The sequence below is a fragment of the Phalacrocorax carbo genome, chromosome 3, assembly GCF_963921805.1.
Source record: "Phalacrocorax carbo chromosome 3, bPhaCar2.1, whole genome shotgun sequence".
Lineage (NCBI taxonomy): Eukaryota > Metazoa > Chordata > Aves > Suliformes > Phalacrocoracidae > Phalacrocorax > Phalacrocorax carbo.
The window spans coordinates 69,619,391-69,643,440 of NC_087515.1; the positions used below are offsets into that span (position 1 = coordinate 69,619,391).

Consider the following 24,050-nt stretch of genomic DNA (forward strand, 5'->3'; position numbering starts at 1 on the left):
CTACGGTTGCTTTGGAAATTCAAAACTTCCAGATTTTATTGCTGAGCATGGTTTCATATGGTAGGGAATATCCCTTTGGTCAGATGGGGTCAGCGGTCCTGGCTGTGCCCCCTCCCAAACTATTCCCAGGTTGGTGGGGGCAGGCAGAGTAGGAAAAAGAGAAAGCCTTGATGCTGTGCGAGCACTGCTCAGCAATAGCTAAAACATCCCTGTGTTATCAACACTGTTTTGGATTTGTAACCAAAACACAGCCCCACACAGACTGTGATGAGGAAAGTTAACTCCACCCCAGCCAGACTTAGTATATTCTCTAAGAATGCTTACATGTTATGGTCATGTTTTTCAGCATACTGTCTTTTCTGAGGAGAAGATTGGGGCAAGTTTGGGCAAAATTCCTTCACCTATGTCTGCCTACAGAGATGATTCAAATTCAGTGTTCTGAAAGTTTCGTATTAATGAAATCCTTCATTAGCTCTAAATTTGGAAAAAAATACCAACAGGCACAGGGGGATGAGCTGTTTACTTTTCCCTGTAAGGTATCTGAAACTAACTGGAGTTTAAGAACAGAGCTTTTGAAGGAAAAGGAGAAAAAATATTTCCAGAGCTACTACTTAACACTTGCATTTCTTCCAAATTCCTTGATTTCAACCCCCCTGGAAAGCCTCTGTTTACTACTCTTACTGTTTTGCCCACACCCCTCTTGAAATTTTTAAAATATTAGCTAAGGTGAAAAGACGTGTTTTAACATTAGAAGTGGTCTTCCTGTGTATTTCATTGTGGCTGGAACAGACCCTTGTGCACAAGGACCCCAGTCTGAAAAAGAAGGGATAACCCAGCTCTGAACCTAACTCACCCTTATCTCAGCTCTAATCTTCCCTCACCCAAGGTTAAAGACCAGAATGAAATCCAAGCTGAAATTTTGTGTTACTGGAGTATTTGATGGGCCAAACATGTGAGAAAGGTCTTTGCAAAACACAAAGCAGGAGTCTCTTGCATTTGTTACCCACCTGCAGTAGTACAGGCATGGTGGCAATGCCATGGGAGAAGGATATTATGAATGTAATAAAAAGATATATGAGGGAGTACTTGCCAGTATAAAAATCTAATACTTCTAGGACTACAGGATGAGGAGTATTTGGCTTCTTCAAAACAAAAATTGTTTTAATTTGGCTGTTGTGACTGAGTTTTCAATCAGCAGTTGGAATTAAAGTTTCTTAAATATTAATGGTACTTTTTACCCTTACCAAATGTCAAGATCAGCGTAAGATGGTTCAGCGCAATGAAACATGTTTTGAATTCAGGTTCACTATGTAAACATTGTTAAGTCAATGAGCTGAGTGAGAATGAAGTTTAGTTGGTGTATTGCTGTGCAGTAAAACATTTCAGGTATTTTACTGTTTCTTGAAAAGGGCTTTACAAGCACTCAGTAAACAGATAGAAAATTGATATTATGTCAAAAATATCTTCTGGTGATGAAACTGATTTAATAAATACCTGCAATATCTATGAATGCTTAATAAAGCATTTTTTTTTTAGTGGGCATAAATACATTTTGCTGTAAATGAATGAAAATAAGTTTCTGCTGGGAGCTTAGAGCCAATGCGTCTTAACAAATTGTTGAAAAATTCTGCAGTAGGTATTGCTTTTATGTAAAGTCCTGAAAGTCCTTAAATTGTCATCTTTATTCACTACATTTGATGAAGCAGAAGATGAAGACACCTGAAATAAGGCTTTTCCTTTACTAGCTTGTTTTAAGAGTGGTTGAACCCCTCACTCCCCTGTTTGTCCGTACTGGCATAGCCCCACTGATTTCAGCTGAAGGTCCGCTCTCAGATGCATATGGAGTTGTTTGATTTCCCAGGTCTCAGGAGAGTAGCTGAACGTAGAAAATAATTGAATCAAACTGGAGCATTTTGAGTGCAATAGTTTGAGGCAGGAGTAGTTGTTTGATTGGGGGGGGGAGGAAGGTTAGATGACAAGGTCTGCACTGATATTTTTCTGTTAAGTAGAAGGCAACACCACTTCCCTCATTTCAGTGACTTTGGTTGGTTGGTTTGTTTTTAACTGCCTGGTAAGAAAGAGAAAGGAGTGTACTTGGTACAACTAAAGTTGAAGACTTAGTATCAGTGACCTGAGGGTAATATATTATCACAGGGAGGTGATCTGTAAATTGCAGATTTACAGATCTGTAAATCGCAGTTTATTTCAGACATGACTTGTAATGCTATTTACATTCTTGTTCTGCCTGTCTCGCAAAAAGGCACACAATTTATGGGGAGCTACATGCTAGTTTTGTGTTGTGGCAGCACATGTAGTAGCGTCTGGAGTTCCTCTTGCTAACTAGCACAGGGTATGGCCTTTCTAGAGCGTGCAAGGTAATGTTTGCTACAGGTCTGGGACTGTGCCTTCTGAAAGAAGGAAAGAAAGAAGCCACTTCCTTTGCTCACAGAGATTCATGTTTGAGTTTGCTCCTGTTTTCATTGGCATGAATCGCTCAGATTCATGTAGCAAGGGAATAAAGTTCAAGTCCAATTTAAATTGACATTTACAACCAAAAATCATTTATTTCCTCAAAAATAATTTATTTTCATAACTGAAGAACTTTAAACATTTTCTGTATCGTTACCCTTTCTTCCTACCTATTTTATGCTTACCTATTTTCCTGCTACCCTATTTTATGCTTGCTTTCTTTTACTGTTTTCCTTTTTGCTGTTTTTTCTTTTTTGTTTTCCTAATAGTCCAATTCTTTCTTCATCGTGTTCTCCTTGTTCTGCATACCTGTTTTCCAGAATTTTTTTTTTTTTCCATTTCTGATTACCCTTGCCATCTCTCTCTATTTTCATTCTCCTGTCAGACCTAGAGCAGCCTCTTTAACCACAAGCTGTCTTCCTGCCACTAAATCCTGAATCGCCCCTCCTTTATCTCCCCACTCCTCCTTACAGCAGGGTTTCTCCAGTCCTGGGGAGCAACCAGGGAGAGGTCCACGAGCAAATGAGGAGAGCATTTCAGGGAGGAAAGCAATCGCATGCTATAGTCACTAAGTTCTTTTACCCGGTATGTAGCTGTATTAATAGCAGCTTGAAAGGGTGCTTTCTATCCCCTTTCCCACTTAATGAAACTTCAGCTGAACAAGATGCTTTCTGATAAGCAAGGACTAACTCATCTAATGTCTCTTCTCAGCTGGCTTTCTGCACTTCTTTGCGTTGAGAGGCAGGACCTGAACAACAGTCTTCATCTTTATAGGGAATCAGTGTCCACTGAGAATCTTTTAGCAAACCAGAGCATGAGGTTTTTTCTTAAATATTCAAGGCAAGATGCGTAAAGCTACAGTCATCTTTTAAAAGTGCCCAGGAGCCATCTCTGATTGAATCTTAGAGGATTGTTTTTGAAATTGTGACAGCCTTAGAAAAAAAGCCTCAAACATGAATCTAAGTGAAATACTGAAACTGGAAGAAATACAAAGTTAAAACTGCATTCCCTGCATTTCAGAGAATACAGCTTCACACATTTATTTATTTATTAAAACAAGGCAATAATGATCACTTAGAGCAATGAGATGAACAGAGTGTCAGTTGGTGTCTTCACGTATAAAGTAGGAATCTTGGAATAATTCAGGTTGGAAGGGACCTCTGGAGGTCGTCCGGTCAAACCCTTGCTCAGAGCAGGGTCAGCTTAATTGGATCTAAATTAGAAGTTAAATTAGGTTGCTCAGGGGCTTGTCAAGCTGAGTTTTTAATGTCTCCAAGGATGGAGATTCCTCTTTTGGTACTTTCCCCGGTGTTTTACCACCCTCATTGTGATTTTTTTATTATTATTTTTTCCTGTGCTATCTACTTTGGGATTTCCCACATTGCAAGTCATGTCTGTTGCCCCTAGTCCTTTTGCTGTGTGTCTCTCAGAGCAGAGTCTGGCTGTGTCTTCTCTACATCCATCCACCCGTAGGCAGCTGAAGGCAGCAACAAGATCAATTCTCTCCTCCTTTGTTTTCTGCAAAGCTGCTTTCTAACTTCAGGCTGTACCATGGTGTGGTGTTACCATCCCAAGTGCAGGGCTTTGCTCTTGTCCTTGTAAGTGAAAGAAGGTAGAATTATTTTCCATGGAGAATATCACGTGTAGCTGAGTGGAAATATGTCGGCCCTGGTGCAAGTTTGGGAGCACAGAACTGAACATTTATTTTTTACCAGTTACAGTGAGTAAAATCTACCTGGGTCTACAAAACAGAAAGGTTATTAAGTCCCTTCTCCTTTCTTAGTGGGGTAATGGTAGGTGTATTTACACCTAAATGATCAGTGAGATAACAAAGACAAATGGCCTTTAATACTATAGATTTTCCTAAGGTTTGTATTTATAGCATGGGGAAAATAAGTTAGTGCTATATGTGATCTTAGATCAAATTACATTTTTATTTCTTGCTTTTCCTTTTCAGCATTTTGTCCTGCTGAAAACCTCTTAGATAAAGTTACCTTCTGAAGTGTTCTAGTAATCAAAAAATGCTTTTATACTTTTCTTATGAAGTTTAATGTAGTACCAAGTTGTTTAACATTTGATTATGGAATACATTATTATTCTTCACTTTCCATTTCTTGAATGCTTGAAGTATGCAAACAGTTTTGTATTTAATTTTATTTTTGGGATATTCTGGAAGTAACAGACATGATTGTATAGGACTGCGCTATGTTTTCATGTAATACAGTCTTATTATTACACCAGTCAGGCAAGAGGAGGTCTTATCTAGAGATATTGTCATTGCATTGGTTGGCTAATATGTATCCTCAGGCGGACGTTTCTTTTCAAACATGGGTACTTAAAATATGAAAGTAGATCTGATTTATGAGAGGTGCTCAGGCCATCTGAAAGTCATTGCCTGTGTTGGTGCCATCTGAATATGTCAGGGTGACTTCTACCCAGGTTTGAAAGTTCTGTTCAGCTGTCTCTAAGAAGGCAGATAGATAGATAGATAGATAGATAGATAGATAGATAGATAGATAGATAGATAGATAGATAGATAGATAGATAGATAGATAGATAGATAGATAAACATTCCCTATTTTTTAAGGAATAAGAAGCTGAAGTGAGTCATTCATCACTCTTATCAAGTCAGTCACTGAATAAAGCCGCCATTCACTTCCTTGAAGAGGAGAAAGGCTATTTTCACTGTGGATGGTCAGGAATACCCACTTGTAATGGGAGCTCACATGGTGGAGTGGCCTGCGTGTTTCAGATCACAAGTCACATTTTGCCAAAGGGACAATTTAAACGAGGTACACAGAGGTGTGTCTTAGCCTGTGTCTCTGAAAACTAGAGCACATTGCTTTCATGTCAGTTCTTGTTTAATTCAATTTTTTGCTCCTATTTTAAAAATGTAAATTTGGTTTTTCTCATTGTTAGGCAAAGCTCATTGCCTCAGTATAGATATTTTTGCCACTCATCTGCAAGAGTTCTTGGCACTCCTTCAGTTTAAGGTGATTTTCTCCTCCAAATCAGTCACATTTTAATCAGATCACAACTGAGTGAAAACCCTAAAACCAGATTTAAAACATAAATACCAGTACAGTAATCTTCTTTGTTAGCAATCCATTACATAAATCATAATACAATATTTGCATGTTGTAGTTGTCTTCATTTATTTTGACTTCCATGCGGATTTGAAGCTTTTGTTAGATACATTCTTTTGTTCCTTTGATACAGTTGTATTTTCCCGGAGGATCTAGCTGGGAAAGCAACAGCCCAAGGCATATCCAATACAGAGCAGCTAATTTCATCCTCTGGATAAACACAACTAAATGCTCCACTACCCAGAAAACATGCAGCTGAGGGGGCCACAAATCCACCTTCAGACTGATAGCTTTTAGTTCTGCACACCACACAACCCAGTACTACTTTTCATACAGCCTGGCTGCCTTCTGTCAGAGTAAGCTTTGTGCAAGTAAAAACTGATTCATCTTTACTTTTTATGAACCAGTGTAATGTCAGGTATGAAAAGTTCATCTAACTTTAATCATGGAGGCTCTTTATTACATCTGGTTTCTCCATCGCAGTTTCGTGTGAGTATTTACTTGAAAAACAGAAATAACAAAAGGTCTTTTATTTCTTTCAGAAGAGAAAAATTGTTTAGTGTTTAAGGTCTGAAGGCATCAAGACTTCTGTATGAAAAGAAAAAAATGTGAAAAAGTAAAGCCAAAGGTTCAGAAAGTGGCAAAACACATTAGCAGTCATCTTTCTTGCAGGCATGTTTGGTCCTGTAGTCTGCAGGACTGCCGCCTCTTCCTTCTGCTTGAAAGTTTCTTTGTAATATTAGTAATATAGGGATATGTGGAAAGAGAGGCAATGACAGAATACAAAAGGTTTTTAATGTCATTACAGGTCCTGATCTGAACTCGCTAGTCAATGGCAATCAACCCAGAGCTGTGAACGTCAATGTGCTTTTTTTTCATATAGTTGTCATTGCATTAGCTGCATGTTGTTGCAGTGCCATTACGGCTGCGTTTCTAGATGTCAAATGCGATAAACAAGCATTTAAACAGGCTTGTGACTTCTTACACAGGGTTTAAGGCTTAGGTAATGTGTTTGTTTTCCAAATGGTTGCTGTAGAGGAAGATGTCAAAGCTTTCAGTCAGCTAAAGGCTGTTGCCCTCGCGTTGCAGCTGACAGACTACCGTGGGTAAGCACCACCGCTTTGATGTTTCAGTGCAAAATCAGGTGTCCTAGCTTGAGGTGCTGCCGTAAGACCTTTCAGATATACTTGGATAAGCAGATTTGGAAGCAACTGCATAATTAGGGTAATGGCTGAGACAGTACTTGCAGGCCGCTGCGATGTGCAGCTGGGTGATACCCAGTTGGTTTGGAAGAGGATATTTGCCTTTCCCTCATGCTCCCAGACCTCCAGCTGATTGGAGACCTATTAGTGCTAAGGAGTTCAGGAGAACCTCAAGAGTTTTGATCCATGTAGCTTTCTGAGAGTGGATGCTCTTCAAATGGGAAGACTTGAAAGAGAAGGAAAGTTCTCTACCGGGGGTGTTGCACACCAGTGCATCCTGTGTTGTCTCCCAGCTAGCCCAGTGGACTCCTATAGACGCTGAACAATGCCAGGAAAGTGTTGTATAACTGAAGAAGTTGCAAAAAATTTCTCTAGATGGAAGAACAGAATTCACGTGAAAGCAAGCGTCTTTGATTCTTTTGGGGTACTTATATTTACTCTTTCATTTTATTTGAAAAAGTTCCAATTTTTACCGGAAACAAAATACTGAAGGCTGGCAGTCACATCAGTAAGAATCTGGGATGCCAGTAATCAATGGGTGCCATTAAAGGCTAGTTTTAGCACTGTATAAACTTTAACCTCTGTGTGTTTGGAAAAACTGTGACCTAACTCCAAAGGAAGAGTTAGCCGTTTGTTTTCTTGGAGGGGGTTTTGTGTATTTTCTCACTTTTTACCATTCTGAATGGCAAGTAATAACCAGTGAGTGTACTAAAGACTAGTTTTAGGACTGTATAAACTTTATTCTCTGTGGGTTTGGATTTTGAAAGGTTGAAGGAAACACTATTTCTGTTCCTCCTCGTTGCTTTTTTCTTTTGATTCCATCCTCTATGTTATTAGCACTGCATTTGTTCTAAGATAATTTTTCATCTTGGGAATTTCCGTATTTTGAGCTACAGTGAGTACAGTTTGGTTTGAGAGTTTGCAGTTTTGTGGTGGAGGAGAGTTAAGCTGTCCTTGCTTCCTTCAGCGTAATTGCACAGATCTGCAATAACTCTGCAACTCCTACACTGCCAATAAATTCTCACTTACAATTTTATAGTTGCTTAAATTAGCAGAAGTTATTCACAGAATGTTATTTTCAATAAATATAGGAAAATGGAACTTCAGACATTTGAGAGTAATATTTTTCCCCATAAACCATGTTGTGTGCGTATATAAATGGTAACGATCATTATAATGTACTTTCTCTGCTAAACTTCTTAAATGTTACCTGGTGGAAAGGCACATAAAGATGAGGTGTTTTGTATATTTGTTACCAAACATTGCTTTTATAGTAGTTTTCTTTTCAGTTTAATTCTGAGCTAACAAGCCATATAGGAGTCATTGTCAAAACCAGGTAATTTCTTAATGCAGTGTTTTGCTTAGTTTAAATTTTATAACTATAACATCAAGTGAAATTTTATTTTTTAAAAAAACATGGGTTTGAAAGCAGGCTGGTTGTTCAGACTAAAACTTGAAAGTTTTTTAATTTGTAATGTGTCCCAACACTAACAATTCCCCCCCACCCCACCCCACCCCACCCCCCCACCCCCCCCCCCAAAAAAGTTAATAAATGACCTCATTACCAAAAGGCAGGCTGCCTTTTTATGTTCTCAGGAAAAAAAATGCTACAACAGTCTAACAACAGACCCATTGTAGAGAGAAAGTAATCACAGTGACCTTAAGAAATGGTAACAGTCCATCCAACAAGTCGTTGCTCAATGGTTGTGGTCAGGTGGATCAGAGTGTTAGGGGGCCACTCTCAAACAATACCCCTTTCCAGAAAATCAAGGAGAAATAGTGGTTTAGATTTCATTGTGTTAGTCTGATACTTTACAGCATCCATGTTATGTATTTCTACAACTTTTTTTTACGTGTCCTTTTCAAGGTCTGCTAATACTTATGCAATGAAAAAATGTGTAGAATCTTTAGACCTCTGCTTCCCTAATGGCTACTGAAGGAACTGCATCAAGTGGCTCAGGAAAGTCTCATTCTAAAAACTTTTTTTCCAAGACACAGAAAATTAACCAGATTTCAAAATAAAATAAAATTGTGTTATGTATTTCTCTTAATTTCCCTAACATTTCAAACATGCAGCTGTTATGGGATGAGACCTGGTATTTTGAAACAAGCACGTAGTATTGTCCACAATTAGGAGATCCTGTAGCTTTGTAAAACCCGAGTTCTGGCACAGATTAGGATTTTTTCACAGTAAGGCTCTAGCCCTTGCATGGTTGATGGCAATTTTGAAATTATGACCTGAGAGGGAACTTCAAAGATCAGGGAAAAAACCAGCACCAAAACCCCAAAATATGGTATTCTGACTGCTTTGTAAAGATTTATTCTTATTTGGTTTGACGGTAAAGCAGGTCAGAAGGGGAGGGGAGAAAAAAACGTGGCCTTACGGATTTTCAGGTATCCAACAGACTAATGAATAGGTTCTAATTTATCCATGGGATATATTTCCATTGTGTAAACCCAACAGCATCATTTGTTCTCTACGTTTTGGAGTTGATGGTTCCAGAGGCAAGCACAGCTCTGCCTGGACTTAGTGATGTGCTACAACCAGGAGGAGTCTCCCCTCTCTTGGGCAGTGCTGCTGCGACACAGGGAAGGGCCCTGTTCCTCTGCCCTTGGAGTCAGCGCTTTGCTTTGAGAGGTGCCATCTCAAAAACCTTAGCCCGCATTTTTATCTTGTGTCCTGTTGCGGTTAAAACGACTGAACTAGAAGCCGACAATGTAACTTCAGCTTACTCCCCTGTGTGAAATACCTTGTCACAATTGCCATCTGCATTCACTCAGAGCTTTTTGTGTCCTGGAGACATGGTGGTGCCACTGAGCCAGCTTGCTTAAAGCTGGCTTAGTTATCTCTACATAAACAGCTGTCTCCTGCATGAGGATAATAACTTGCAAATCAAAAGCTGTACAACCTGTAGATTATAAGAATCACTGAACATCATCTTTCCCTGTAACCGAATCCTATCATTGCAGTATTTTGAGAGATAGTAAAGTGCCTACAAAGTACATATGCAAGTAGTACCTCTTAGCGGCAGATGTAGTAGAAATGCATTGAAGGTGCTGTCTGCTCTTTCAAGGTGACCTGTGGAACAGCAGAGCAGAGTGTTGCTGGAACATTGTCTCCTCAGCATTGTTCCCGCTTTAGCTCTGTTCATCTGCACGTGTCCAAGGCTTCAGTTAGCGAGGCAAACGGATTCAGCACTTTCTTCACTTGATACTTCTGAATCTTTTAAGGTCAACTCTTTCATAATTGGTTATAAACTCATGGACATTACTATTTTCAGAGTAGTCATTGTGAATTTAAATTGCTTCTCAGTGGAACATTGCGAGAGTAAGTCCTCATTCATTTTAGTGTCAGTCCCTAGTAGCAGCAGACACTTGGTTCACCTGACTCTGTTTTCCTTGCAGTGTCCTACCAATGTAGTAGCACTCAGTGGACTGATCTGAAAGTTCTGGAGAGCAATAAAGATGGGAATGATTTTTTTATTATATACGACTTATCAAAACAATATATATCTACACTTGTGAGGGCTTAACAATAACAGTCAGGAACTGGCCTTTTGTATACAAATGTATATAATATATTGGAATTTCTAGGTAGCAGTCTCATTATTGTATGGCAAGATATGCTGTGCTAGTTTGTTTAATTGAAGTGCATATAAATATTTATAAGCTGTATGTTCGTCATTTAAAGAACATCCAGTAACGTAAGCTCAGGATATTTTCCTGTGTTATCTGGAAGCAGGATGTGTAAGCAGGTCTTCACCTGTTTACCTGGCACCATATTTGTATGCAGAGCTGTTTGTGGGAATTTTTGTGCTTAACTTCTATAGCGCCTGGGAGAAAAGCTTTTGAGGCGCTGGGGTTCATCAGTGCTGGTCACTTTTTAAGTACTATCTCGTAAAAGCACAGGAGCAGGCAATTCCAAAATGGAGGAAGTTAAGCAGGCGAGGCAGAGAGCCGGCTTGGCTGTGCAGGGATGGTCTAGAAATAAGGCAAAAAATTAAGTATATGGCCAGTGGAAGTGAGGTCAGGTGACCTTGGGAGGACTACAGAGATGCTGTTCACCACTCTAGGGAGGAAATATGTGCGGCCAAAGCTCAATTGGCGTTGAAGCTGGCCAGCAATGTGGGGGACAATAAAAAGGGGGTTTTAAAATATGTTAATGTCAAAAGGCAGGCCAGAAATAACACTGGCCCATTACTTGATGGGCATGGTTGCCTCACAAACAGGGACATAGACAAAGCAGAGATGTTTAATGCTTTCTTCACTTCAGTCTTCAACACCGGTGATGGGCTCTGGGGGTCCCAGAGCCCTGGGCTAGAGAGCCATGACTGTGGGAATGATGGGCTCCCAGTCAACCCTGAACTTGTGCAGGACTTGCTGCTCCAGGTGCATGGGGCCTGATTAGATTCATCTGAGACTAGTTAAAGAGCTGGCTGTTGTCCTAGCAAGACCTCTCTCGATTTTTCAATGCTCTTGGAAATCTGGAGAGGTCCCAGTCGACTGAAAGATGGCAGACGTCCCAATCTTCAAGAAGGACAACAGTGGTGACACCAGTAACTAAAGGCCTGTCAAAATTCTGTGCCTGGCAAAATTATGGCAAAGAGTATTCTGGCGGTTATTGAAAAACACCTGAAACACAATGCAGTCATCGGTCCCACCCAGCACGGGTTCATGAGGTGAAAGTTTCTTTCTGTGGCAAGGTTACCCAGCTAGCTGACCAAGGGAAGCCAGTCAATGTAATCTTTTTGGATTTCAGTAAATCTTTTGATACTGTCTCTCGCAGCATCCTCCTGGACAAAATGCCCAGCATGCAGCTGGATAAACACGTAATGCCGTGGGTGAGCAATCGGCTGATGGGTCAGGCTTAAAGGGTCGTAGTAGATGGCGTCACATCAGGCTGGTGTCCAGTCACTAGTGGGGTTCCGCAGAGATCCATGGTAGGGCCATTACCCTTTAATGTCTTCATAAATGACTTGGATGCAGGGCTGGAAGGAATACTGATTAAGTTTGCTGGTAACACAAAATTGGGAGGAGCTGTTGACACTCTTGAGGGCAGAGAGGCCCTGCAGAGAGATCTAGACAAATTAGAGAACTGGGCAATCACCAACCGTATGAAGCTTAACAAGGCCAAGTGCTGGATTTTGCACCTGGGGCACGGCAGCCCTGGATGCGCATACAGACTGGGGAATGAGGGGCTGGAGAGCAGCTCCGCAGGGAGGGACCTGGGGGCTCTGGGCGATGGCAAGTTGAACATGAGCCGACAGTGTGCCCTGGCAGCCAAGAGGACCAACCGTTACCTGGGGTGCATCAAGTCCTGCATTGCAGCCGGTCGAGGGAGGGTATTGTCCTGCTCTGCTCTGCGCTGGTGCGGCCTCACCTCGAGTGCTGTGTGCAGTTTTGGGCACCACAGTACATTAAGGATATAAAGCTACTAGCGAGTGTCCAGAGGGCCACGAAATTGGTGAAGGGTTTAGAGGGGAAGCTGTATGAGGAGCAGCTATATCACTTGGTTTGTTCAGCCTAGAGAAGAAGAGACTGAGGGCAGACCTCATTGTGGTCTGCAGCTTCCTCACAAGGGAGGAGGAGGGGCAGATGCTGATCTCTTCTCTCTGGTGATCAACGACAGGACCCAAGGGAATGGCAGGAAGATGTGCCAGGGGAGGGTTATGTTGGGTGTTAGGAAAAGGTTCTTCCCGTAGAGGGTGGTGGAGCGCTGGAACAGGCTCCCCGGGGAGGCAGTCACGGCATAGAGCCTGATGATATTCAGGAAGTGCTTGGACAACGCCCTCAGACACATGGTATGAATTTGGGGTTGTCCTGTGCAGGGACGGGAGATGGACTTGATGATCCTTGTGGGTCCCTTCCAACTCAGGACATTCTATGATTCTGTGATCTTATACAATCCCAAATCTGACTAGAGGTTAGCCTAAAGCTGTATTTATTTCATTTTTGCATGTAAGCCATCCTTTGAGAGGGATCAAAAAGCTCTTTCAGAAGGAACCGTAGGGGCCTGGAAACTGTCTCTATCCGTTTCTGCAGCAGTGACCTTTCATGTGGAGAACAGTGGTATCTAAATTTTTTTGTACAAGGGCTTAATTTATAATATCACAAAGCTTTGGAGCCTTCAGGACCCCCTCTGTTAGGCATAGCTGGGACCTTCTGTAACACCTCCCCCTTTCCCCTGGCAAAGGACACATGTAAGGACAAAGATGGGCGCAGTATGTTGCAACGCAAAGTGAGGCAGCAGATTATATCTAAGTGTCGCTTCACTACCCTCATCTTTCAGGATGGGTGTGGAGAAGAGGCTGGTGGTGCTGGGCATCCCCATTTTCACCGGCAGAGCCTGTTAAGTGCTTCTCCTTGGGGCAGCTGTGGACCGTGGTTACCATGGTGATAGGGATGAACCTGACACTTCAAAGTACAGCTTGGGGAATCACGTTTTCGGTTCATAATCAAATACAATTTTTATTTTTAATAATGCTACCCTACAGAGCTGTAATTTAGAGTCCTGGAAGCAACAGCTTAGATGTACCCAAACTCTAATGAATTTCTGGCATGCCTTCATCTCCTGGAAGCTGTACTCCAAAAGAGAAGCTCCTTTCCCAGTAAATGTATCCCCACCTTTCAGCCTGAAAAAGAAAAATTGTAACAAGATGCCAACGGTGTACCAATCTGACTTCCATGAAGGAATCTGTAGGACCTCGTGAATCGTGTATAGTTTGCTGGAACAAGTTGCACATCCCATTTCCCCCATCCCTGCAAAAGCACATTCAAGTGTTTTCATCAAACAGAATCATCTGAGACTTTTTTTTAACATAATTAAGCTAAAAGGGGTTACGGATCTTCTCTCTCTGAGCTTGAATTTATTAATTAACTTTCAGACTTCTGAAAATTTCCTTAATTGCACAATGATTATGATTCTAGCAAAGCAGTAACAAAACAAAACTGATGGAGACAGAACGGTCTTTCTGGGTAGATGATTAAAACGCAGGGCAGAGCAGTCTGAAACAAAATACTCATCAGAGAATCTCACTTAGTTTCTCAGAGAGCCCTTTTCTCAGGTGGTAGACTGACATACCGCCAGAGCTGGCTGGAACTCCAGTTTCATTTGATGTTATCCTGATATTACCTTGTTGAACTCATTCAGACGTCATTCCTGGTTTTAATTAAAAGTTTTTGAATGCCACATAACAAAGGTACAGAACAGATTATCTCGAGCAGAGCTGTTTTGAATATCAAGCTCTGCAGCCATAACACCAGTTTGTCAGAATCCAAAGATCTGCCACAAACAGAAATTAACATTCAAAGAAAATGCAGTGTAATAAAATAGCGGCTTTAATCATGCATAAAACAGAGTTCTTCCCTTGCTCACACAAAGGAAACCCAGCATAAAATGCTGTGAATGTTAAGAGAGTCAAATAGTACGGTGAGAAGGTTACGTATAAAATCTTGTTCGAAACCTCTGATTTAAAAGCTGTCTTTAAGAAGGCTGGCTGTTCTCTGAGTGGTGCCATACAAGCAGCCGTGCAAAATCCTACCAGAATTTTCTGCTTGAATAATTTTGTTTGGATGAGCGAGTAGAATATCATTATCTTGATTCCAACACCATCTCCTTAGGAAGGTATAGGTGAATAGATTTTGTGCTGAGTCTCATAAATTCTCTGACAATTTTGCAAGGCTGTGTGTAAATTTTGAGCCACAGAAGGAAGGAGAAGACAGGAAAGCAATATGTGCCGTGACTGGATTCCTTATGCCACGGTATAGTTCAAGAATTAAGTATGAATATTATGCATACATTCAATTTTAGAAGGGGGTGTTGGATTTTTAGGTGTATTTGATTAAAAACAAGATAAAAAATATAGAGGAATTAAGTACATCAGGAAATTGTGAGAATAAGGTGGGCTCTACCTCACCAACTGTTTAGAATTTTACTGTTCCTGAAAGTGTTAGTAATCCTAGTCTAATTTAGTGCTGTTCACGGTTGAACTTCATGCTATTGATCATGGAAGTCAACCAATTGAATATTGTCCTTAAGTGTCTGTGAAAACAAGGAAAACTACTTCTTATATGGTGACTATCACTGGCAATGTGCAGAGCCAGAATCACTGGATCGAGTTACTTTATGAACTTTGTGAATGGGACTGTGGAATATGATTGCCGTTACTCTTCGTTAGTTCAGAAGAAAGGTGAGTGGATAAGTTGCTAAATCCAGTGTCATCCTCTCAGTCTAGCTCATAAATCTTCTGTATAGGCAGCTATTCTTACAGGGGGGAAGAATTGTAGCTAACTCTCTGTTTCAGATCAGAAACTCTTCTTGCGAATTTTATGCAAGGTGAGTTTGCACTGGTTGAAAACTGTAGGATTATCTCTTCTTAGACTTACAAGGTCAAATTGTGAAAAATATAGTAATATGTAAGGATATTGTAAAAATTAACCCTCAATTGAAGGTCTGTTAGAGTAAGGCTGGCCAAAGAAATTAATAACCAATAGAGAGTCCATTTTTGTATGATCATCATGCTGTTACCACACAAGGTTCTTTTAGAAATGGATAAATTACCTTTTAACAGAGCCTGCTATTCAAGATGTAAGAAAGGATTGCAGGACTAGATCACTAGAAAGGAATGTTAGGAATTAGTAAAGCAGGTGGTGTTGTAACTTAAATAATTTTAGAATATTTTTACCTTGTTGTTAACTCCAATTGTCAAAATAATTCAATTTTTAACTAGCGTATCTCTCCAAATTAGATTGGATTTGGGGGGGGGATGATTGTCAAAGGCTTACAGAAGTCCAGATAGGTTCTTCAGTAGCTCTTCCTGTGTCCATTGACGTAATCACTCCATCATAGAAGGCCATTAGGTTGGTTAGGCAAGATTTGCCCTTGGTGAAGCTTTGGTGAGTTGTTTTGTTTGGCAAAACCAGCAGTTCAGCCTATAGAAGAGCCACTTCAGAGAAAGAAAAATTCTGACAGTCTTGTAGTCTAGAGGGTAGAGAGGGCAATTCTCAGAGTAAGCAGAATGTTCTTGTTGCTGTAGTCCTTGTGCAATCAGCAACCAGGAGACACTGACTTGTACACACGCAAGCTTAACACATACTCATACGGCACATGGTTTCTGTTTTTGTCCTTTGATTATGTATGTGTAAGCTCATGTGCTTATTACAATACACTTTGAAATATCAAAATTAAAACATAAGTAATATGAAATACTTTCAAATTCATAAGTTTCATTAAATGATTCTATGCTACATTGAATGGCTTCCTCAAAATAATATACTTTATTGCATGCAATGTACGTACACTTAAATAATAGATTACAGTGTGATTTATATATATAATTGCTTTCACATAGTCCCCAAATGTAACATTTAGTCTAGAGAATGCATATATTATCTGTTGCTGGAAAAGTACATATAATAATCCTGGCTTCATTTAAGTTGGAAGTAATTTCCCTGTTTTGATACTGGGGAGAGAGGTAGTGTTTTGCCCATAGATTTTAGCATTTTGGATATAGGAGGCTCAACCACTGGTTATATGCTTGATTAGTCTATGACTATTCAAAATAATTTTTCTCCACTAATTTAGGACTCTGGGGTACATTTTTAGTGGGCACCAGCTTTATCTTGTAAGCAGTATTAAAGTTCATGGAATGAGTTACTGTCTCTTACTTCAAACCCCTTAGTGTCAGGAAACCAGAATAAATGGACAAGCAGTTGATATCCTCCTGGCTTTCCACTGTTCTAGAAACTTGGACAGAGAGCTGCATTTTGAACAGTTGCTGATGATCCAAACTCAATCATTTCTTACAGAATATATAATAAAACACCAGCACCTAAATTAGGTGAATATGTAAATCCTCTCAGTAACCTTTCCTTCAGATTTTCTGAGAAGTGTATAGCTGTTTCTCTAACATAACTTTTCTGAATGAATTAACATTGTGAGTGGCCAAGCAATAATTTTAAACATGACTCTGAGAAGCACCTGTATTGCAGCTTGCTCTGTGAAGCAATAAAGGTCCTATCTTTCTCCAGGGAAGTGTGAGACAGGTCTCTTTTTCTTTACTCTCACATCTCTCACTAATACTCCTATGAAAATACCACCGTCCTGATCAAGGCTCAAAGCCTGTACTTTTGGATGTATTTTTGAGCCTTCAACTTTTGAAGTGCGTCTTCAGGTCACATCCAATCCTTGTGATTCATATTTTGAAATCTCTCAAAGACCTGGCCTTAAATCTCTAGCCAAACAACTAAATCTCTTGCTCAAGCCTTAGTTTTTTTTTGCAGCTTGAATAGTTCTTACCTTTGCTAGGTCAGAGCTACCCAGCTGTGCCCACATTGTACTCATGGTGGTTCCAGGCACAGTGACTATCCCACTCCTACGTGCTCCCCTCTCTACCCTTTCCACATCCTTGCTGTTTCTCAGTATCCCACACAGCAAATGTGAGGTTTTTTTCCCGTTGGCCTATAAAGCCATTTATCTTTTAGCTTTGATTGGCCTTTTGGCTCTACTGATTGGCCTTTTGGCTTTACTGCTTATCAGCTGTTCATTCGTGTTTGTCATATCCAGCCCGGCTAACAGTAGACTGGGAGTTGATTCATTTTAAGCAATGAGAATCTCAAACACCTTTTTCGTCCCGTTCCACCTCAAAAGTCATCATCCCCCTTGTTTCTTCTCTTAGGCAGCATCATATGTGTATCTGGCATTAATTCTAGTTTGTGTATGTGTTGTGTGTACGCAGCTACACATACACACGCCACTTACCTGATTCTGACTTTTACCCCTAGACACCTCAACAGCACACATAGTACAAACAGAACATACAGTATTGAGTCCACGCAGGTTATTTATGCAAGTGTGCATGCAGGCATGTATTTACACAAAGGGGGAAGCATTTAGTATTTCTCAGCAGATAGAATTCAAGCTGTAGGGGAGAGAGATGATTATGATGATGAAGTCTTATGATGATGATTAAGTTTTATGATTAAAGCACTGCCAGATCTCGCACTGTCTGCCTAGCTCTCACATGGGTGTCCAGAAGAGAGCATGTTGCTAACTCAGAAGGTTGTTCTGACAGTAAGTTGTTAGTAAGTGATCCAGATACTGCTGAGATGGAGGGTACAGAAACAAGTAATAAAGAGTGATTTTAAACAACAGCATGATCCTTCCCTCAAAAGATAATTTGGGTTCCTGGACATGGTACCCGAATAGAAATGCTCCGAGTAACATGGTTAAAGCCAGAAGCTATTAGATACCAATGATCACTGGTACTGACTACACTGGCCTGCTGAAAGGCTTATGGAGCAGATTTTCAGGGGAATGTTAGTCTTCTCTGGTGTGGCTTTGCCTCATTTTTTGTTCTGCTTGTTTTGGTGGTCTGTTGAGAAGCATCCTAGTTCCAGAGGAAAATACATTTTCTGTGTAATGATATAGGCGTGATGATACCAACAGCTTGTAACTACTCCATGCGCAGCTGTGGTGAGGGGGGAGAGGTTAAGAGGCATATGCTGCATGCTGGCTGGAGAGTGACAGAAGAAGGGTCAAAGAGAGAAAGCAAGCACGTGTGCCCATCCATGTCTGTGAGCAGAGGACAGGCAAAGTGCAAAGCCAGATACTTAGAAAGTAAGAATTAGAGAGCTAAAGAGCCATTTCCTATTTTTGTCGGTAGATACCTCATGGGATTTTACCCTTGGCTGAAACCTATTTATATTTTTTTATATTTTTGCCAGGCTGAAAAACCCCATGTTCCTGATCTTTTGTTCGCCTGGCCGTGATGCAAAGAGGTGCAGACCGAATGGCTGCGCGCCTTCATATATATTCTGTTTTCCTCTCTGCTGTAACCCGTGGCCTCAGCCCACTCAGCTGTGTTACAGAGTCGTTTCATCTCTGTATAGAACAGCGATTTTTTTTTCAGGGCCTATAAACAGAAATAAAACTACTGCTGACTTTAGGCTTGGCTATGTGAATGGCCTTACTTAGAGAATCAAAATTCCCGGTACAATGCAGATCCCAGGCCAGATGCTGTAAGGTGAATTAATATACAAAGGTGGACTGAAATTGGGTGAAGGAGAGGAGGACTAGATTTTAGGGTACTGGCTGCAGCTTGGAAAAGAGAGTTTAATTTACTGTGTGTGAATTCTGTAATCTCCCTCGTTCATGTTAAATATTCCGTATTTAGTACCTGAAAAAATAACAGCAAAAGAAGTAATGGTGATTTAGTTGATAGATTGTCTCTTTAAAAACATACTTCTGCTTTGTAATGCAGTAACTTGTTTGAAAATCCAGATAAATCTGCACTCTCCTGTACACATGAAATTACATATTACCTGTATATACACATATATAGTCATATACTCGGTGTTGCAAATTTTATGGCGTATAGATTGAAACTTGTAGTGTAGTAGTGTATCTATATACATATGTGGGGGTGTATAAACTTACAAGGCATGTATCTATATTTTTGGCTACTGTATTAACACACACACACATTTGGAAATGATCTCCAGTGATGATTTTCATGTCTCTAGTGCTTACACGTTTAAGCAGTTTCTTTTTTGATTCGTTAGCAGCAGCAACAGAAGAACCTGAGGTGATTCCAGATCCAGCTAAACAAACAGACCGAGTGGTGAAGATAGCAGGAATAAGTGCTGGAATTCTGGTATTCATCCTGCTTCTCCTTGTCGTCGTATTGATCGTCAAAAAGAGGTAAGAAAATGATCTGTGCTGATCCCTCTTCTTTTTTTTTTTTTTTTCTCTACGTTTCAAACAACAATAACTTTTTTAAGGGGTATTTTTTACAGGTCATTTAAAAAAAAAAGTTTAAGGACCAGTAGCTCACATCAGCTTTTGGATGAGTTTTCTGTTTTCTGTTGGTTTTGCTGTGATTCTTATGATGGATTTAAAGAGACGATTACTTTATATTCGGGATCCAATAGCTATACATTTTCTTATACTTACTTATTTCCAAGTAGTTTTAAGTTGCAGTTAGAGTAAGGTACAGAATATTAAAATGGATAGAATTGAAATTCATGGTGTCTTTTTTTTTATTTATTAAGAAAAAAGAAATAACTTACTGCACTTTTCAGGTTGTAATCACCTAATGAATTTGATTTCCTATACGAAGCTCTAATGAGTTATTTGTATCTGTACATTATCCAACTTGCAAAATAATGTAATTTTATACCTTTATTTATGCTCTTGTAAACCTGGAGTTTTTTCTTAAAGTCACACCACATCACTGTAAAATTATCTAGTGAGTCCTTAGTGCATGAAATTGTTCAAAAGTGTATTAATTTGAATGAATTTTAATTTTGTTAGTGCTTTCTTAGACAGTAAGCAATATCGCCATCTTCTGGCGTTGTACAACGCTAACTCCGCATCCAAACGCTCCTACCTGTAGTAAATCGTGCCACCCCTGTTGCTCGGTCAGTTTATAAAAGTCTCGACTTCCCAGCAGATGCAGCTCTTGTAACCTGGCATAAAAGTTCATAATATGGCTCTATAAAGTTGTAGTTATAGCATCAAAACTCATTCCTCTCTTTCTGTGCACCCCCTCCCTGGCGGGTCCCCTTCACAGGGCACAAGCTGATTTCTCTTGGGTAGAACAAGACTTTTGTCTTCAGGTGGTTTGTGCATTGCGTTCCCTTGCCTTTTGCAGAAGTCTTAATGAAAAGTGTATTTGTAAATGTTGCGAATGTTCCTCTGAAATACAGCTTGCTATTATTTTTAAAGATTAAGAAAAAAGTTTAAATTGTACCTAAGATCATTCTATATGTTGTAATTACTGGTTTGCATTAGATTTTTTTAATTTATTGCCTCTTCACTATTATCCCTGGAGATATATAACTTGGAGAAGAAACGTCTGCATTAGAAACATTAGGTATGCTTATAGTGTTCTGTGTTAGTTAGCTACATATGTGATTTTCCCCAAAAGTGCTTTTACTTTTCTCTGTTGTTTACCTCTGTGGTTGAGAATTAACACATATGCAAAAGGTCCTACTCATCATATGCAAAAAAAGACATACAGTCAGCCAATTTTCTTTAGTTACACAACTTTTGAAAAAAAAAATCAGCTTTCAGGAAGAAATCTCTTTTTATAGCTCTATTGCAAGGTATGTGCTGGGGAGTACCATCTTCTCAGTGCGTGTGGCAGTGGTCCCCTTATATTTAATAGAAGACTCTGTGTGTGTGCACGTGTGTGCGTGTGAGAGAGACTGTCTACCACTATCTAACGTCAGCCACTTCCAGATGGGATTGACTAGTTTTGCAGGTAATAAAAATAATAATAAAAAAGCTTAATATTCCATGTGTTCATTTTTCCTATTCTTTTTACCCCTTGCATTCAGAGTCCTTTTAGACTCGTATTTTCACTGTTGAATTGTTTGATGGAAGTAAGTTAATTATGTCCGTGAAATGATATTTTAAAATTTCCCCTTTTTCCCCCCTTTCCTTCCTCTGAACCTGTGAAGGCAGTACCCTCTTAGGAATGATACTTGATCATCATTCTAAAGCACATAACATTTCTAAACTCCTGCACTATTTTGTATTCAAAATAGGTGAGAAATAAACCTGTTTAATGAATCTTTAATGTTTGGCAATTTTTCATCATGATAGTTTAATTGGTTGTCTATCGCATATGTTATAGGTGTGCCATTCCCCCCCGCCCCCTTAGGGAAAATGGGCAGGGTTCTTTTAATACCAGCTTTAGTCAAGGTCTCTTACAAAAAGCATAGAAAACCTCTGTATACCTGAGTTAATTCAGTCCATCTAGTGAATCAGGGCAATTCATGTAATGAAGCCAGGAACAGCTGTAAAAACCCTGACACATTCACACGTACATAAACACACTTCACTTACTTGTGGTGGGAGTGAAAACCAATCCATTTGAATCATCTTCTGTAGTGTACGTATTCAGTGATCCATTATGTAGTATCCCTTTTGGTACCTGAATCGACCATAGCTTATTACATGGGAAAAGTCAATTAAAAAAATGGTTTCTGCATTTTCATTGGTTTATTAAGTCGTACGCACAGCCATCGCTATCTCAATCTGATTAAACGCAGCATTGCAGTTTATTGAAAGACAGAGTACTAAGCAGTTTTGTTCATGAGCTTGAGATGTTTTAGGCTTTGCCTGATCATTTTGTGCAAATTAGTTTGAAGTTTTCCCGAATGAAGCTCTTAACGGCTCGTAGAGAGTTTTACTGGAGTAATCAAACCGACTAAGAAAAGGGATACTGCATCTTTAACAAGCAATGCCATTTTTATTTTGTAAGTCGTTGTTGGAATATTTCCAAATGTCCTTCATTTCCTTCCATTTGTTTACCTTCCATATTTCTAATGCTTAGCATGACTACATCAACATTTCCAATTGTAAGATTCTAAAATAGAAAACATATGTTTGCATTCAGGAAATGTGTGGTGTATATGTCAGTACACACATATCTGTTGTAAACGTGTATTCTCTAAAACGTGTGTACTCATATAGCTACATAGAGTACGCATACAAACATATATGTATACACCTGTGTACCGATAAAGATGTTAAAATGAATGACATGAAATTTGTTTTCTGATTAAATGTTATTTATTAATGCAATCTTTAGATTTTGTAACTGAAAAGTAAAAAGCATATTTACTGCACAAGATTTGTACACAGCTGTTCATTTGTCATGACATCTAGGTGGTAATCATTATATTATGCTGAACTGCATGTTGAAAATACACAATCCATTTAATTTTCAAATTTTTTGGCAAGAAATGAAATCTCAGCATGTAATTTTCTCAAGTGATCTTTTGAAAAAACAAATCATTTTTATATGCTAGTGTATTTTTTTTAATTGCATGGCAAAGTAAGGCTAGTTTGTGCATGAGCAAGTTGAAATGCTAACCAAAGAAACATGAATTTTTCAGTTTTTTTTTTTTTAAACGCACATTTCTCTGCTTTATTGAATGTGACAGAGTCACGCTTTTCATTCACCATTGCTTCTCTTTTTCCACTGTCTGTGATTTGCTTGCCAGGAGGAGCTACTATTCTTACTCCTACTATCTGTAAGTAGAATACGGGTGACTTACTATTTTACATGTTTCAAAGATGCAGTATCCCTTTTTAAAAAAGAAAAACAGTCTCTATAATTTTCCTAAAGCTTTATTGATCATTACCTTTCTTTATTCTCAGGCTTGAAAAGTCACTTGTATCATTGTTCGTGTTATTCTTACCTTGTTTTTTTTTAAAGGGATATTGTATTTCTAAATGTATATTGAGACTTTTGCTTTTTGCTACAGTTTTTCCCATAACTATCATTTACGTTTATTGTAATCATAATTTAATTTGCATTATGATTCACAGCAGCACATCACACTAAGGAAAAAAACTCTTTTCCCATTTCCTAACTAGGCAACTGTGCTTGTAAACCACAAATTGTTCTTCTTAGTGTATCAGTTCAGGAGTGATCCTCTGCACCGCTTTTCCTATGCAGATTGTAGGCAGATGCCAGACCTTCGAAAACAGGCCTGCGCACTACCAATGGCAGAACAACACGTCTGCCTCTGTGGTACCAACCTTCTTTTTTTTACAGAAATATTTTTTGTGAAGTGGTCTGCATCTGTTGCTTGGAAGGTACTTTGCGTACACATTTCAAAGTGTGGATCTTACTTTATGACATTGGTTTGCATAAAATTTTACTTCATTGAAGCAAAATTGACTTTTTTTTTTTATATGTGTTGACCAAATGAGTTTTTGTGAGGGCTGCAGCAGCTTTGCCTGTGATGGAGCAAAGCCGTTACGCACATTCTTAATGTTAAATAAGTGCATAAAGCCCTTGACTTCAGAGGGGATCTAAGAATGCACTCAAGCGCTTTGATGAACCGTTGGTGTCTGATAATGATGCTCTTCCGCATTTTTAAGCAGATTAGTTGACTTCTTTAAAGAAACTTAAAAATAAAAAGCTAAGCTGGCTTAGCTAACTGCCATTCTCCGGTTTATTGTGACAAATTATAATTTCCTTGTTAAATAACAATTGCTTCAGCTCGAGATAATTAACTGCACAGTTTCATCCTATGATGGAGCACTTTTCCCCTCCAGCTCCCACTGAAACACCCACCTGTGCAGGTTCACCCAACTGGATCCTTTAGCAGATAATGAGAATCATTTACACTTTCTGTCAGCCTCGAGTACTTTAACCTAATGATTTGCTTAGCTCTCCTGAAGCATAGATTGCATGTGCCTTTAGCCTAGTCAGGGAAGGAAAAAAAAGAAAGGAAAAAGAAGTCAAACCCTGCGGGAGCCAGGAGCCGTTGA

General features: G+C 39.5%; 1 protein-coding gene across 6 annotated transcripts in view; it reads left to right on the forward strand.

Annotated features, from left to right (window-relative positions):
• PTPRK (protein tyrosine phosphatase receptor type K) overlaps window positions 1-24,050 on the forward strand; it is a 414,239-nt gene that overhangs the window by 356,938 nt on the left and 33,251 nt on the right. For 4 of the 6 annotated variants that reach the window (XM_064447325.1, XM_064447319.1, XM_064447321.1 and 1 more), the window contains exon 14: window positions 19,319-19,457. In XM_064447325.1, the coding sequence (XP_064303395.1) occupies window positions 19,319-19,457 (139 nt within the window). The remainder of the gene's footprint in view (window positions 1-19,318; window positions 19,458-24,050) is intronic. The other 2 variants (XM_064447320.1, XM_064447323.1) reach the window with 1 other exon arrangement.